The sequence below is a fragment of the Aegilops tauschii genome, chromosome 5 (assembly GCF_002575655.3).
Source record: "Aegilops tauschii subsp. strangulata cultivar AL8/78 chromosome 5, Aet v6.0, whole genome shotgun sequence".
In the NCBI taxonomy this organism is placed as follows: domain Eukaryota; kingdom Viridiplantae; phylum Streptophyta; class Magnoliopsida; order Poales; family Poaceae; genus Aegilops; species Aegilops tauschii.
The window spans coordinates 107,951,083-107,969,594 of record NC_053039.3 but is presented as its reverse complement, the minus strand read 5'-3'; the positions used below and the strand labels follow the sequence as shown (position 1 = coordinate 107,969,594).

The 18,512-nt window shown below is 45.6% G+C and overlaps 1 protein-coding gene across 1 annotated transcript; it reads left to right on the top strand.

Annotated features, from left to right (window-relative positions):
• The first annotated feature begins 12,033 nt into the window (after nucleotides 1-12,033).
• LOC109779830 (importin subunit beta-1) lies at nucleotides 12,034-18,216 on the top strand. Its single transcript, XM_020338452.4, has 3 exons — nucleotides 12,034-12,327; nucleotides 13,341-15,765; nucleotides 17,097-18,216. Exons 2-3 carry the CDS (start codon nucleotides 13,346-13,348, stop codon nucleotides 17,293-17,295), a joined length of 2,619 nt encoding a protein of 872 aa, XP_020194041.1. The 5' UTR covers nucleotides 12,034-12,327; nucleotides 13,341-13,345; the 3' UTR covers nucleotides 17,296-18,216.
• The last annotated feature ends 296 nt before the right edge of the window (nucleotides 18,217-18,512 follow it).

The following is an 18,512-nucleotide window of genomic DNA, read 5'->3' as shown; positions in this document are numbered from 1 at the left end:
GGGCTCGGCCCAGTCGGGCACGGCGATTTTTTTTAAATACGTTCCACCGAAAATAGTTCATAGAAAAATAAATAAAAGTCCAAAAAAGATAAAACAAATTTTCCCCGTCTAGTTAGAAAATCTAGAATAGGGTGAACATTTTTTGACACAAAATAAATTTTTGAAAACATGCACTATTTTTATAATGCAAATAAAATTGCAAATAAAATCCGAATAAATTCCAATAAATGATTTTAACACTTTTCCTCCAGTATTTCAATTGTTTTGGAGAAGTCATATTTTCTCCTCTCGTTTATTTTTAAATGAAATATTTTTCCGGAGAGAAAAATAATTAAAACCAAAATCCTCGCTTTATTATTTGATGAAAATCAAATATGAAAATACGAGAAAATCCCCAACTCTCTCCGAGGGTCCTTGAGTTGCTTAGGATTTATCGAGGATTTGTCAAAATGCAATAAAACATGATATGCAATGATGATCTATGTATAACATACCAAATTGAAAATTTGGGATGTTACAATGGCTTCCTTAAGGAAGAGTTGTATATGATGCAGCCGGAAGGTTTTGTCGATCCTAAGAATGCTAACAAAGTATGCAAGCTCCAGCGCTCAATCTATGGGCTGGTGCAAGCATCTCGGAGTTGGAACATTCGCTTTGATGAGACGATCAAAGCGTTTGGGTTTACACAGACTTATGGAGAAGCCTGTGTTTACAAGAAAGTGAGTGGGAGCTCTATAGCATTTCTCATATTATATGTGGATGACATATTATTGATGGGAAATGATATAGAATTCTTGGAAAGTATAAAGGCCTATTTGAATAAGTGTTTTTCAATGAAGGACCTTGGAGAAGCTGCTTATATATTAGGCATCAAGATCTATAGAGATAGATCAAGACGCCTCATTGGTCTTTCACAGAGTACATACCTTGACAAGATATTGAAGAAGTTCAATATGGATCAGTCCAAGAAGGGGTTCTTGCCTGTATTGCAAGGTGTGCAATTGAGCACGGCTCAATGCCCGACCACGGCAGAAGATATAGAAAAGATGAGTGTCATCCCCTATGCCTCGGCCATAGGGTCTATTATGTATGCCATGCTGTGTACCAGACCTGATGTAAACCTTGCCGTAAGTTTGGTAGGAAGGTACCAAAGTAATCCCGGCATGGAACACTGGACAGCGGTCAAGAATATCCTGAAGTACCTGAAAAGGACTAAGGATATGTTTCTCGTTTATGGAGGTGACGAAGAGCTTGTCGTAAAGGGTTACGTCGACGCTAGCTTCGACACAGATCTGGATGACTCGAAGTCACAAAGCGGATACGTGTATATTTTGAATGGAGGAGCAGTAAGCTGGTGCAGTTGCAAGCAAAGCGTCGTGGCGGGATCTACATGTGAAGCGGAGTACATGGCAGCCTCGGAGGCAGCACAGGAAGCAGTCTGGATGAAGGAGTTCATTACCGACCTAGGGGTGATTCCCAATGCGTCGGGCCCGATGACTCTCTTCTGTGACAACACTGGAGCCATTGCCCTTGCGAAGGAGCCCAGGTTTCACAGGAAGACCAGGCATATCAAGCGTCGCTTCAACTCCATTCGTGAAAGTGTTCAAAATGGAGACATAGATATTTGTAAAGTACATACGGACCTGAATGTAGCAGATCCGTTGACTAAACCTCTCCCTAGGGCAAAACATGATCAACACCAGGACGCAATGGGTGTTCGATTCATCACAATGTAACTAGATTATTGACTCTAGTGCAAGTGGGAGACTGTTGGAAATATGCCCTAGAGGCAATAATAAATGGTTATTATTATATTTCTTTGTTCATGGTAATTGTCTATTATTCATGCTATAATTGTATTGTCCGGAAATCGTAATACATGTGTGAATGCATAGACCACAACGTGTCCCTAGTAAGTCTCTAGTTGACTAGCTCGTTGATCAACAGATAGTCAAGGTTTCCTGACTATGGACATTGGATGTCATTGATAACGGGATCACATCATTAGGAGAATGATGTGATGGACAAGACCCAATCCTAAGAGGAGCATAAAAGATCGTGTAGTTTCGTTTGCTAGAGCTTTTCCAATGTCAAGTATCTTTTCCTTAGACCATGAGATCGTGCAACTCCCGGATACCGTAGGAGTGCTTTGGGTGTGCCAAACGTCACAACGTAACTGGGTGACTATAAAGGTGCACTACGGGTATCTCCGAAAGTGTCTATTGGGTTGGCACGGATCGAGACTGGGATTTGTCACTCCGTGTGACGGAGAGGTATCTCTGGGCCCACTCGGTAATGCATCATCATAATGAGCTCTATGTGACTAAGGCGTTAGTCACGGGATCATGCTTTGCGGTACGAGTAAAGAGACTTGCCGGTAACGAGATTGAACAAGGTATTGGGATACCGACGATCGAATCTCGGGCAAGTAACATACCGATTGACAAAGGGAATTGCATACGGGATTGATTGAATCCTCGACACCGTGGTTCATCCGATGAGATCATCGTGGAACATGTGGGAGCCAACATGGGTATCCAGATCCCGCTGTTGGTTATTGACCGGAGAGGCGTCTCGGTCATGTCTGCATGTCTCCCGAACCCGTAGGGTCTACACACTTAAGGTTCGGTGACGCTAGGGTTGTAGAGATATGTGTATGCGGAAACCCGAAAGTTGTTCGGAGTCCCGGATGAGATCCCGGACGTCACGAGAGGTTCCGGAATGGTCCGGAGGTGAAGGATTATATATAGGAAGTCAAGTTTCGGCCACCGGGAAAGTTTCGGGGGTTACCGGTATTGTACCGGGACCACCGGAAGGGTCCCGGGGGTCCACCGGGTGGGGCCACCTATCCCGGAGGGCCCCGTGGGCTGAAGTGGGAAGGGAACCAGCCCCTAGTGGGCTGGGCGCCCCCCATGGGCCTCCCCCCATGCGCCTAGGGTTGGGAACCCTAGGGTGGGGGGCTTCCCACTTGCCTTTGGGGGCAAGGCAACCCCTTTCCCCCCTTTGGCCGCCGCCCCCCCTTGAGATCCCATCTCCAGGGCCGGCGCCCCCCCCAGGGGGCCTATATAAAGGGGGGGAGGGAGGGCAGCAACCGACAGCCTTGGGCGCCTCCCTCCTCCCCTGCTACACCTCTCCGTCTCGCAGAAGCTCGGCGAAGCCCTGCCGAGACCCGCTACATCCACCACCACGTCGTCGTGCTGCTAGATCTCCATCAACCTCTCCTTCCCCCTTGCTGGATCAAGAAGGAGGAGACGTCACTGCACCGTACGTGTGTTGAACGCGGAGGTGCCGTCCGTTCGGCACTCGGTCATCGGTGATTTGGATCACGGCGAGTACGACTCCGTCATCCACGTTCATTGGAACGCTTCCGCTCGCGATCTACAAGGGTATGTAGATGCACTCATTTCCCCTCGTTGCTAGTAGACTCCATAGATGCATCTTGGTGAGCGTAGGAAAATTTTAAATTATGCTACGATTCCTAACATGGACACACGGTTACCTTGACTTTACTTGAGACATTGGTGAAAGTCGGGCGGGCCCAAAGAGCACCCGAGGAGTTGTTACGGTGGCGGCTGGCTGTTTAGCGGTATCACCCGGGAGGGGGTGATAGCTCCGGACTTGTCCCAACAGCCGTCACTTCTTTTTAATAATGCACTAACAGGTTTGGGTATTTGTTCCGAGTTGGCCTCTGGCCTTTACGCACTAACCACCATGCGAGAATAGTTATGGGCCTCGACGTCGCAGTATCAGCCGAAGCTTTGTCAAACGTCCAGTTCAGCATTGTGGCCGGGCCGGATCGTGCCATCCACTTCACGGGTGGTGCTGGTATCCCCTTGCGCACAACGACCCGGAGTGCAACGGGCGATGGGCCCAGACCCTGGAGTGCTTAGGATGTAGACCGGCGGGGACCTCTCTGCTGAGCCTAGGTAGGGCTACGACGTGTTGATCTTCCGAGGCCGGGCATTGACCCCAGAAAGGTGTGTCCGGCCAGAGTGATCGAGTGTGTTGGGTAACGTGGTGCACCCCTGCAGGGAAGATATATATTCGAATATCGTGTCCTCGGTAATGGACGTTCAGACTTGTATCCTGATCTTATATAACTAGAAATGGATACTTGATATGTGATGGCTATGTGGCTCCGGGATTGCTTTCTCACGGGGAGTCGAGGAAGGATCTCTGGGCATTAATGCTACAACATGATTGTTAATTAAACTGCTATTCTTTATTCTTCTACATGCTGCAAGATGTTTGGAGCTGCTTGAAGATGCTAGTCTTCGATAGGCTAGGCCTTCCCCTCTATTTTGGCATTCTGCAGTTCAGTCCACAGATACAACCCTTTCATTTGATACCAATGCATACTTAGTTTAGATCTGATTCTTGCGAGTACTTTGGATGAGTACTCACGATTGCTTTGCTCCCCCTTTCCCCCCTTCTTTCTTCTTTCTGGTTGTTGCAACCAGATGGTGGATCCCTAGAGCCAGATGCCACCCCAGACGACTATTACTACTGCTATCCGGAGGGTGCCTACTACTACGTGGAACCCGTCGACGACCAGGAGTAGTTAGGAGGTCCTAGGCAGGAGGCCTTGCCTCTTCGATCGTAGATTTTTGTGCTAGCCTTCTTAAGGCATCCTTGTCTAACTTATGTCTGTACTCAGATATTGTTGCTTCCGTTGACTCTTGTGTATCGAGCTTGTATTCGAGCCCTCGAGGCCCCTGGCTTGTAATATGAAGCTTGTATTATTTCAATTTGTGTCTAGAGTTGTGTTGTGATATCTTCCTGTGAGTCCCTGATCTTGATCGTACACATTTGCATGTACGATTAGTGTACGGTCGAATCGGGGGCGTCACAGCGTCTATATTATGAATATGTGTATCACTGCAATCATCCAACAAACCATTTTGATTGGGTGTATGACCATAGAAGGTTTTATTCATGTAAACAGAACAACAATTATTCTCTAACTTAAATGAATAACCGTATTGCAATAAACATGATCAAATCATATTCATGCTCAACGCAAACACCAAATAACATTTATTTAGGTTCAACACTAATCCCGAAAGTATAGGGAGTGTGCGATGATGATCATATCAATCTTGGAACTACTTCCAACACACATCGTCACTTCACCCTTAACTAGTTTCTGTTCATTCTGCAACTCCCGTTTCGAGTTACTACTTTTAGCAACTGAACCAGTATCAAATACCGAGGGGTTGCCATAAACACTAATAAAGTATACATCAATAACATGTATATCAAATATACCTTTGTTCACTTTGCCATCCTTCTTATCCGCCAATTACTTGGGGTAGTTCCATTTCCAGTGACCAGTTCCTTTGCAGTAGAAGCACTTAGTCTCAGGCTTAGGTCCAGACTTGGGCTTCTTCACTTGAGCAGCAACTTGCTTGCCGTTCTTCTTGAAGTTCCCCTTCTTCCCTTTGCCCCTTTTCTTGAAACTAGTGGTCTTGTCAACCATCAACACTTGATGTTTTTCTTGATTTCTACCTTCGCCGATTTTAGCATCGCGAAGAGCTTGGGAATTGTTTTCTTCATCCCTTGCATATTATAGTTCATCACGAAGTTCTATTAACTTGGTGATAGTGACTAGAGAACTTTGTCAATTACTAGCTTATCTGGAAGATTAACTCCCACTTGATTCAAGCAATTGTAGTATCCAGACAATCTGAGCACATGCTCACTGGTTGAGCTATTCTCCTCCATCTTTTAGCTATAGAACTTGTTGGAGACTTCATATCTCTCAACTCGGGTATTTGCTTGAAATATTAACTTCAACTCCTGGAACATCTCATATGGTCCATGACGTTCAAAACGTCTTTGAAGTCCCGATTCTAAGCCATTAAGCATGGTGCACTAAACTATCAAGTAGTCATCATATTGAGCTAGCCAAACGTTCATAACGTCTGCATCTGCTCCTGCAATAGGTCTGTCACCTAGTGGTGCATCAAGGACATAATTCTTCTGTGCAGCAATGAGGATAAACCTCAGATCATGGACCTAGTCCGCATCATTGCTACTATCATCTTTCAACTTTGCTTTCTCAAGGAACGCATTAAAATTCAACGGAACAACAGCACGGGCCATCTATCTACAACAACATAGACAAGCAAAATACTATCAGGTACTAAGTTCATGATAAATTTAAGTTCAATTGATCATATTACTTAAGAACTCCCACTTAGATAGACATCCCTCTAATCATCTAAGTGATCACGTGATCCAAATCAACTAAACCATAACCGATCATCACGTGAAATGGAGTAGCTTTCAATGGTGAACATCACTATGTTGATCATATCTACTATATGATTCATGCTCGACCTTTCGGTCTCAGTGTTCCGAGGCCATATCTGCATATGCTAGGCTCGTCAAGTTTAACCCGAGTATTCGGCGTGTGCAAAACTGGCTTGCACCCGTTGTAGATGAATGTTGAGCTTATCACACCCGATCATCACGTGGTGTCTCGGCACGACAAACTTTGGCAACGGTGCATACTCAGGAAGAACACTTTTACCTTGAAATTTAGTGAGAGATCATCTTATAATGCTACTATCAATCAAAGCAAGATAAGATGCATAAAAGATAAACATCACATGCAATCAATATAAGTGATATGATATGGCCATCATCATCTTGTGCTTGTGATCTCCATCTCCGAAGCACCATCATGATCACCATCATCACCGGCGCGACACCTTGATCTCCATCATAGCATCGTTGTCGTCTCGCCAACTATTGCTTCTACGACTATCGCTACCGCTTAGTGATAAAGTAAAGCAATTACAGGGCAATTGCATTGCATACAATAAAGCGACAACCATATGGCTCCTGCCAGTTGCCGATAACTCGGTTACAAAACATGATCATCTCATACAATAAATATAGCATCATGTCTTGACCATATCACATCACAACATGCCCTGCAAAAACAAGTTAGACGTCCTCTACTTTGTTGTTGCAAGTTTTATGTGGCTGCTACGGGCTGAGCAATAACCGTTCTTACCTACGCATCAAAACCACAACGATAGTTCGTCAAGTTAGTGTTGTTTTAACCTTCTCAAGGACCGGGCGTAGCCACACTCGGTTCAACTAAAGTTGGAGAAACTGACACCCGCCAGCCACCTGTGTGCAAAGCACGTCGGTAGAACCAGTCTCGCGTAAGCGTACGCGTAATGTCGGTCCGGGCCACTTCATCCAACAATACCGCCGAACCAAAGTATGACATGCTGGTAAGCAGTATGACTTGTATTTCCCACAACTCACTTGTGTTCTACTCCTGCATATAACATCTACGCATAAAACCAGGCTCGGATGCCACTGTTGGGGAATGTAGTAATTTCAAAAAAATTCCTACGCACACACAGGATCATGGTGATGCATAGCAACGAGAGGGGAGAGTGTGTCCACGTACCCTCGTAGACCGAAAGAGGAAGCGTTAGCACAACGCGGTTGATGTAGTCGTACGTCTTCATGATCCGACCGATCCAAGTACCGAACGCACGGCACCTCCGAGTTCAGCACACGTTCAACTCGATGACGTCCCGCGAGCTCTGATCCAGCAGAGTTTCGTCAGAGAGTTTTGTCAGCACGACGGCGTGATGACGGTGATGATGTTGCTACCGACGCAGGGCTTCGCCTAAGCACTGCTACGATATGATCGAGGTGGATCATGATGGAGGGGGGCACCGCACACGGCTGGGAGAGATCAACAGATCAACTTGTGCGTCTAGAGGTGCCCCCTGCCCCCATATATAAAGGAGCAAGGGGGAGGCCGGCCGGCCCTCTATGGCATGCCAGGAGGAGGAGTCCTCCTCCTAGTAGGAGTAGGACTCCCCTCTTTCCTACTCCTACTAGGAGGGAGAAAGGAAGGGGGAGAGGGAGAAGGAAAGGGGAGCGCCACCCCCCTCTCCTAGTCCAATTCGGACCAGAGGGGGAGGGGCGTGCGGCCTGCCCTAGGCCAGCCCTCTCTCTCTCTCCACTAAGGCCCATAAGGCCCATTATTTCTCCAGGGGGGGTTCCGGTAACCCTCCGGCACTCCGGTTTTCTCCGAAACCACCCGGAACACTTCCGGTGTCCGAATATAGTCGTCCAATATATCGATCTTTACGTCTCGATCATTTCGAGACTCCTCGTCATGTCCGTGATCATATCCGGGACTCCGAACTACCTTCGGTGCATCAAAACACAAAAACTCATAATACCGATCGTCATCGAACTTTAAGCGTGCGGACCCTACGGGTTCGAGAACTATGTAGACATGATCGAGACACGTCTCCGGTCAATAACCAATAGCGGAACTTGGATGCTCATATTGGCTCCCACATATTCTACGAACATCTTTATCGGTCAAATCGCATAACAACATACGTTGTTCCCTTTGTCATCGGTATGTTACTTGCCCGAGATTCGATCGTCGGTATCTCAATACCTAGTTCAATCTCGTTCCTGGCAAGTCTCTTTACTAGTTCTGTAATACATCATCCCGCAACTAACTCATTAGTTACAATACTTGCAAGGCTTATAGCGATGTGTATTACCGAGTGGGCCCAGAGATACCTCTCCGACAATCGGAGTGACAAATCCTAATCTCGATATACGCCAACTCAACAAGTACCTTAGAAGACACCTGTAGAGCACCTTTATAATCACCCATTTACGTTGTGACGTTTGGTAGCACACAAAGTGTTCCTCCGGTAAACGGGAGTTGCATAATCTCATAGTCATAGGAACATGTATAAGTCATGAAGAAAGCAATAGCAACATACTAAACGATCAAGTGCTAAGCTACGGAATGGGTCATGTCAATCACATCATTCTCCTAATGATGTGATCCCATTAATCAAATGACAACTCATGTCCATGGTCAGGAAACTCAACCATCTTCGATTAACGAGCTAGTCAAGTAGAGGCATACTAGTGACACTATGTTTGTCTATGTATTCACACATGTATTATGTTTCCGGTTAATACAATTCTAGCATGAATAATAAACATTTATCATGATATGAGGAAATAAATAATAACTTTATTATTGCCTCTATGGCATATTTCCTTCACGAACACCACCCTCTCGCCTGGTCGAGGCGTGGGGACGACCTGGCCCTCCTCCGGGGCCCGGTGAACAACGTTGGCCGGGAGGTAGCCGGCGCACTTCAGATCCTCGATATTTTCATTGGTGACGATGGAGGCCTCCCACTTGCCTTTGGCACAGGATCCGGCCATGGCCGAATTGAGGGAGTGGCTTGAAGGCATTTCTTGAGGAAGAATGGCATAGGCGTTGGAGCTCTGTAGATTGGAAAAAGCAGTGGCGAGAGGAAGGAGAAAGCGTGCGGGAATAGTTGTGGTCGTTTCCCTTTTATAAGCTGCCCTGATACCAAGTGTCCTTTAACGGCGCTGCGTGCCTCGCCGCTTCCCGATTTAATCGTGACATTATGCGTGAGTGGGATAATCGAAATCATTGATCATATCCCTTAAAAAATGGGGCACGATCCCCACCTTGATGAGACGTGTCAATGGAGGAGCTGCCCCGAACCACGCATCGAGTGTTCACAACGGTTTGGCGTTTGTGACCGGCCGCAACCTTTTGCCAAAGGTTGTCAGGCGAAGGCACTATTCACACTTGAGCGGTTGGCCTTCGAGGCTAAGCAAATATCAATAATTCGGATTCCGGATACAACCTAATTGGGTACATAGCCAAACTTGGACGAGTAGCTTTTAGAAGCTCGACCGAAGGAGATTGCTCCAAACACATAGGGGGAGGAGAACTCTCCCGTAAGCCAGAGACTACAGATGCAAAAGTTATGATGCACCAGCGTTGGAGGCTAGTTCGGCTACTGAGGGAGTTCTGGACTAGGGGGTCCTCGGGCTGCCGGCCTACCTCTTGTGGGCTGGACAGGTGGGCCGCTATATGACTATCACAAGGCCGAGCTACAAGGTGACTCCGTGTCCGGACAAGAAACCCTCGAAGTCTTGGTGTGTCCTTCAAGTCAAGATAGAAGATTCAACATGTATATTCCCCTATTGTAACCGACCATGTGTAACCCTAGTACCCCTGGTGTCTATATAAACCAGAGGGTTTTAGTCCGTAGAGGCTAGAACAACAACCATCATCCTACTCGCCTAGGGTATAGTTTATCTTATCTCATGGTAGATTGACTCTGTAATCATCCTATACACTTCAATATAATCAAGCATGATGTAGGGTTTTACCTCTTAGAGAGGGCCCGAACCTGGGTAAACATCGTGTCCTTCGTCCCTTGTTCACCATTGATCCTAGATCCACGGCTCGGGACCCCCTACCCGAGATCTGTCGGTTTTGACACAAACACCTGGCGCGCCAAAGATGTCGTGCATACGATGATCTATGGGACCAGCAAAGATCCCTTTTGCGGTTCGACTGGGAGATCAACAAGCACAAAGAGCAGAACTAGCAAGAACACACAAGGTTTACGCAGGTTCGGGCCGCCTGTGAAGCGTAAACTTTGGTGTATTGAATGTGTGAGCACAAGTACAAGGGAGCGCAATTCCGGCAAGATTGCGCGGGAAATGCAGCTACGCGCGTGTTTGTGCAAAGTGTCGACCTTTGTAAAGGTAGCCACGGGTCTCCTTTTATAGGCTAAGGGGTTATCATAGTGGTAAAATGGTAATTACAAGAGGTGAATAGTGGCTACAGTGCCAAATACCTAACTTTGGCGGGTTAGGACAAAAGCATTAATTGCGCCGTGAGGTGTCATGTTGATGAAGCTCGCCGGTAAGAATGTCTCTCCTTCTGCGTCTTTCGCCCATCTACCTCTTATCATCTTGACACGATCCTGGGATGAGTGTCATTAAAGTTGTTTCTTCGGCGGCGAGCTGACACGTGCCCAGACAAGCCTCACCTAACTACCTGCCCGCTCGACACCTATACGACAAGTGACAACCTGGTCGATGAGGTGGAGCGGTGGCAAGGTAGTGGGGATTCTTGCCGGGTTCGGAGCTTGCCAGGTCTTCTCTAGTTTGCCGGCAACTTCAGCCTTGATCTTATGTACTCTTTCTGTAGTACTTTTCGATCACCTGACTGGAGGTCTTCTTCGTATCTTGGTAATCTGGTCTTGAATTTGTTTTTAGTTGTCCTCTAGCAAGCCTAACCGTCGCGAAGTCTGCTATTGCTTGTGCATAAGTCTAGGGTACTAAGGATCCAAATCTTAGTACGCCGACAATATGCAATTGGTGCTTCTACCTGCCTTGCAAATTTGCGAGCAGCCAAAAAGTCCAATACAACACTCCCGGTCTATCTACCGCACATGCTTCCTGTATAACTTCATACAAATATACTTTTCTCCATAACTCCTTAGCTCTCTCATAAAAGGAATAGCGTGTGCTTTATATCCATGTATATTACACGCACGACACATGATATTGTTTCCGATATCCATGTGATACACGAAACGATAGTAAAAAAATACAATATTTAGTTACCCTCCAGGCTATGGAGTCTGTCGCGCCGTTTTGACTGAGCGGGATAGGCACAATCTATTGCACATCTATCTTCCAGAAATTGATCTAACAAGATCGACGCTCCTACTCATTGTGGTTGGGCTAATTAATTCACTGACCTTACGACTCACATCTATCTTTTAGAAATTAAACTAACAAGATCAGTGCATTTTTCCATGCATCAATTTGTCATCCATCTCCCACTCGCTAGATTCCCCTCTTGTTAAACGTATGCAACCCTATCATTACACTTTGCCAAGTAGTTGACGAGCCAAGTCTTAGCTTAGCATTTAATATGTGTTTATGCAGAAAGTTTTTATACTCCTCAACAATCTAGCACCTAAACTTTCCTGCTCCAAGATCAGCCTCTAAATTTCCCCAGCATAGCCTTATTAAAAGCAATTCTGGTCTCTAAATCTCATCTTCTCTGTCCTTTGAAACACACAATTTTGCAAAGTTTCTTCCGAATCCGAAATACAGACATAGTCAAACCGTCTTCCATCAATACCGTCCATCAAAGATCATACGGCTGCCCCTCACGACCGTCCTCGCATCTCCCGCACATCAACCAAAGATACCCTTTTCCTTTCTTTTCCCCGCATTATTTGATTTCCTCTCCGCCGCCGCCGCCGCCGCCTCCCTCCCCGCCGCCACGGCCGCCTCCCTCGTCGTGGAATCCGCCCAACCGACGAGCTGCCTCCGTATCCGATTCGGCGAGCTACCACCACAACTCCTTCACGCTACCGTCGCCGTCTGAGGTCCCCCGCGCCGGCCAGCCCCACCCCGCCCCTCGTCGCCGTCTACCTCCCCTTCTAAGTAGGGCGCTAGAAGGTAGGACACAGAAGCTCATCGCCTCTCTCTATATCTCTATCTGTGTTCTGTTCTTCTGTTGTCGCCGAACTACCAGGCAGATCTGTTGTAATTTGCTGTGTGTTAAGGTGGATTTGGTACACATGTTGAATTTGTAAACCCTAGATTCGGTTGAGAGCTCCTTTTGCTATATTTTGGTGGAGTATTCATGGTTGAATGGTGTATATTTGTCGCCGTAGCTTGCAGTATCCACATACTATGCATAAGCGCTCTACATACACAGGAGTAAATGGCTACTTCAACGGTAGAAGTAAATTGTACTCTCAGGGAACTGGTGTATAATAAAGTTCTTGTCAGCAGAGGCTTTAGGTGCTACTCAAGGACCTGTTCCATTTAAAATGAGGTTGCTCCCCAGATATTTGTATCCTCCTTGAGCTAAGAAGTAATATGGCAATGGCATTATGTCCACGTCAGATTTTCTACAGCTGTTTAGATTTTGGGATTGATGTTCACTGATTATTTTCTTGCTTATAAGGTTGTCTTTCCTCTATGTAGTTGGTTACTTATGCAGATGTATTCATGCAATTTAACTTTTACAAAATTCTGTGCAATTAATGATTGCCTCATTTAAGAAACTTGTACTACAAAATTCTATGTAATCGTACCTCATTGTAGTTGATAGTTTCTTGATTACATGTTGTTTAATCTTCTGTTTGCTCGTAAGAATCAATTTATATGGTGCTAATTCGTCTCTCTTTTCACCTGTAAATTATGATGCCAAGAACAGATTCTTTCTAGCTGATATTTTTTTGTTAAGATGAAATTGAAAGATTAGTGATTTTCTTCTATGCAGACCGTGTGTCTCATTAGTCATTACCATTTTATAAGATCTTGGTGTATTGTTTGGTTTTACACAAAACAGGTCTACTGTGTCTTGTGTAATTTACATCTGAGAGGAGCTGTATCTCTTTGATGATGCATGGAGTTCTTATATCATGAAGTATATCTGATTCCTCTATTTTGGTTTTACACAGCCAACATGTCGTTGGATGTTACTCAAATACTCTTGAGTGCACAATCTGCTGATGGCTCGATTAGGAAGCATGCTGAAGAAAGCCTCAAGCAGTTTCAGGAGCAAAACCTCCCAGGTTTCTTGCTCTCCCTTTCAAGTGAGTTGGCAAATAACGAGAAACCTGAAGAGAGCCGCAGGTTGGCTGGTTTGATCCTTAAGAATGCACTGGATGCAAAGGAGCAGCACAGGAAGAGTGAACTTTTCCAGAGATGGCTGGCACTGGATTCTGGTGTCAAGGCACAAATTAAAGCGTTGCTGCTGCAAACTCTCTCATCTCCTGTTGCAAGTGCCAGATCTACATCTTCTCAAGTCATCGCAAAGATTGCTGGCATTGAGATCCCTCAGAAGCAATGGCCTGAGCTTATAGGATCATTGCTCTCAAACATACATCAGGTCCAGCCTAATGTCAAGCAGGCGACGCTCGAGACACTTGGCTATTTATGTGAGGAAGTTTCTCCAGAAGCTGTTGACCAAGACCAAGTCAACAAGATACTTACAGCTGTTGTTCAGGGTATGAATGCTTCTGAAGGGAACTCTGAAGTGAGACTTGCGGCCACACGGGCATTGTATAATGCATTGGGCTTTGCTCAGGTTAACTTCTCCAATGACATGGAGCGTGATTATATCATGAGAGTCGTATGCGAAGCAACACAGTCACCAGAGGTGAAGATAAGACAGGCCGCCTTTGAGTGTTTGGTGGCTATTTCATCAACTTATTACGATAAGCTGGCCACATACATGCAGGACATATTTAATATTACTGCAAAGGCCGTGAGAGGAGATGAGGAGTCAGTTGCACTTCAGGCCATTGAATTTTGGAGCTCCATATGTGATGAGGAAATCGACATTTTGGACGAGTACAGTAGTGAGTTTACAGCTGATTCTGATGTTCCTTGCTACTATTTTATCAAGCAAGCTCTTCCTGCCTTAGTGCCAATGCTGCTGGAGACTCTCCTCAAGCAGGAGGAAGACCAAGACTTGGATGAAGGTGCTTGGAACCTTGCAATGGCTGGTGGTACTTGTTTGGGTCTGGTGGCGAGGACTGTTGGTGATGACGTTGTTCCTCTTGTGATGCCCTTTGTTGAGGAGAACATAACGAAACCTGAATGGAGACAAAGAGAGGCTGCAACATATGCTTTTGGATCCATTCTGGAGGGTCCATCAGCTGATAAACTGGCCCCTCTAGTTAATGTCGCCTTGAATTTTATGTTGTCTGCGTTGTTGAAGGACCCAAATAACCATGTGAAGGACACCACTGCTTGGACCCTCGGAAGAATATTTGAGTTTCTTCATGGTTCTGCCCTTGAAACTGCTCCTGTTATTACAGCTGAGAACTGCCAGCAAATACTTACTGTGCTACTTCAAAGCATGAAGGATGTCCCAAATGTGGCAGAAAAGGCATGTGGGGCACTCTATTTCCTTGCTCAAGGCTATGTGGATGCTGGATCGGCGTCACCATTAGCCCCTTTCTTCCAAGATATTATTCAGAGCCTTATTGTGACCAGTCACAGAGAAGATGCTGGAGAATCCAGGCTGCGTACCGCAGCTTATGAAACTCTAAATGAAGTTGTCAGGTGCTCCACCGAGGAGACAGCTCCTATTGTTTTGCAGCTGATACCAGTGATTATGATGGAACTCCATCAGACACTTGAAGCAGGAAAGTTGTCAACTGACGAGAGGGAGAAGCGGAGCGATCTGCAGGGCCTTCTCTGTGGTTGCTTGCAGGTCATTATCCAGAAGTTGGGAGGGATGGAGTCAACAAAGTTTGCCTTCTTGCAGTATGCGGATCAGATGATGGATCTATTTTTGAGAGTTTTTGCTTGTCGAAATGCCACGGTGCATGAGGAGGCTATGCTTGCTATTGGTGCATTGGCATATGCAGCCGGTTCAAACTTCGCAAAGTACATGGCACAATTCTACCAGTACTTGGAAATGGGACTTCAGAACTTTGAAGAGTATCAGGTATGTGCTATTACAGTGGGTGTTGTGGGTGACCTGTGCAGGGCACTGGAGGACAAAATCTTACCATACTGTGACGGCATCATGACCCAGCTCCTGAAAGATCTATCCAGCAATCAGTTACACAGATCTGTAAAACCACCTATATTCTCGTGCTTTGGTGATATTGCACTGGCAATTGGGGAGAACTTTGAGAAGTATTTGATCTATGCGATGCCCATGCTACAAAGTGCAGCAGATTTGTCGGCGCATGCAACTGCAGCTGATGAGGAAATGCTCGACTACACCAATCAATTAAGGAATGGCATCTTGGAGGCCTACTCTGGCATTCTTCAAGGATTCAAGGGTTCCCCTAAGATGCAGTTACTGATGCCGTATGCTCCACATATTCTTCAGTTCCTTGACGCTCTTCATAATGGCAAGGATATGTAAGTCGTCCAGAATACCTTCTGTTTCCTTAATTTCTCACTTATTTACATGAATATTTTCTGCTTTCCGAATGCTCAAAGCTGGAAACTGGTCATGCAAACACATAGATAACAATAATTAGACATTTTTCCTGTATGGCAGGCAAATGCGTAAGCTGTTTAAAAAATATAAAAGGGCCAAAGTACTGGAAAATTGACAATTATGGCAAATTTTAACTCTAATCAAGCTAGTTTCTGGAAACATGTAATTTCTTATGTGCTATTCCCTCCTTCCAAAATATAAGTTCTATATGATTTGGTAACATTGATGTTGATTTTTTTCCATATAAACTTGGTTAAATATAAAGAAGTTTGAATTAGGATGAAACTTATATGCCTTGTATCTTAGGGAGGGAGTACTGAATAACTACAAGTTTTGTCATATGCCACTAAAAGATTCCCGATTCATTCTGCACTACTCAATTCCGAAACTTCATGAATTTCTACCATCATTAGTGGGCTGTTGGTGTGCTTCTGTTATCGTGTCAGCCCTTTCACTTAATTGCCTAACTGGCCATGTGTCAACATGGATATGCCTTGTCTGGCTTGGTGCTCCTGCACGGGTACCTCCAATGTAAGGCTGCTTCTCCGTAAAATATCGTGGTGGCAGCAGCGCCACCTAAGCAACACATGCATGCATCAGCAACACTGCTAAACCAGGGCAGAACTCACTAACACCTAGCCAACGAGTGAAGGAAAATAACGAAGAGACGAGTCAGATAGAATGAATAGTGTTCGTCATAGGCATATGATGGAAGTAGGACTTCTTGCAATGATATATAAGCAATTTTCTCCCAAAATGAGGGTATACTTGACATGTGTTATAGCTTGTAACAATATTTTGCTGGATACATTTGAGGTGATTTAGGAATTAAGAGCTAAGCCTTGCAAATTTGAAATTTCTGTGTTGGTGAACTTCTGATTATGATCCGCTACTTTAGATTGCATTTACCAATAGGCGTTAGATACTAATTTGTGATTTCTTACTGTGCACTAAGCTTGGTCACTTTTGTTGTTCTATGGAATGTATGTTGTTTGCATTTGAATAACCACTATGATGGAAAGGGCCACATCCAGTAATGATGGTGTGTCCACACACTTACAGACACCTTACACTATTGCCAGAATTGAATCTCTCCCCCTTAAGCCTCCTGGCCAGTCAGCCCCACTCTTTTTTTAGCGACCATGAGCACGGACAGTGAAGTATTATTGCAACAATTGACCAATATTTCGGCTCAGTGTGACTCTAGTTCAGCACAATAATTTTCTAAAATGATCTCTTGCTGTTTCAGGGATGATTCTGTGATGAAGACTGCAATAGGTGTCTTGGGAGATCTGGCAGACACATTGGGTGTACATGCTGGTCCCTTGATCAATCAATCGACCTCAAGCAAGGAATTTTTGGATGAGTGCTTATCATCCGATGATCCTCTGGTCAAAGAATCAGCTGACTGGGCAAGGATTGCAATCACCCGTGCAGTTTCAGGTTGATGTGGCATTGGTGTCGAGTCTGCACATGCATCCATCCACGTGTCGAGTCTGGTTCTTCGGTAGCATCGTATCTTTGGGGAAGTCCACCATCCTAACAGGAGTGTCGAAGGGTCCTCACTAACTCATGCATCAGTACATGTGTCAGCCCAGCCTTTTTCACTTGTGTGGAAAAGAGGGTTAAGTTGGCTGCCTGCTAACTTTGCTAAAGGCATCTAGAACCTTCAATTTCTTATTGGGGGTGAGATGAGCTTCTATGGTTGGGTGCCATGCCGATGGTTTGTTGGCGTGGCTTGCATGCCCTATGGTCTGGGCGTGCCATCGCTTTCCCTTGCATCCATTGCATGCATCGAACTTTGGTCGTATGGTTACAAGTCCCGGTTGCTTATGGATCCGTTATGCATAAGGGGCTCGCGTGCACTGTCACGGGATAATTTTGCACTGCTCAGGAGGTCCAAGTTGGACATGTCCCTCACGAGCTGGTAGCTTGTTAATTTCTTTTTCGAGAGTATGTAGCTTGTTTATTTCATGTTTCCTTTTTCATAGTTGCATTGTCCTGCATCCATTATCGGACTGTTTTGTAAGGGTTCCTCGTGGTCAAAACTTCGACGGCTTGCCGTTGTGCAAGACCCTGCATGCATGCGTCGGTTTATTTCCAGGTGTTGTGGGTTGAGCCCTTTTTTTGCTATCCTTGCTGCTGCTCCATTTCAGTTTTCAGTGAGGCTGTGTGACTGGTTGAACAAGAAGTGTCATTGGTTTCAGGGTGGTTTTATTTTGGGGCAGTTGTGGAGTTGGATTTGTTATTTACGGGAACTGTATAATTGGGTGGAACTCTGCCGCCTCGTATCTCATGTGTCAGTGTCATTCGCTGTGTATACAAGGATATGATCATGAACGGGTTCAGTGATAGGCAAATTTGACAAATTTGACTTGTGGACGAAATCAAATTACAGAATGAACTGCCCGTGAAACTATTTCACGAGGTTGACCTTTTTGTGTGACGCCCGACACAAAGGCGCCACACTATATTGTGCAACGCCTCACAGATAGGCGCTACACGCCTAGCCCGCGTTGCACCCCAGACTGCCTAAAAATTGCTAAGTCATTGTGGAGCGCCTAAGAGCTAGGCGCTGCACTGTATAGTGTGGCGCCTAGCTCTCAGGCGCTGCACTAGTGGTTGCACTACAAAATGAAGCAACCATTAGTGCAGCGCCTAGAAG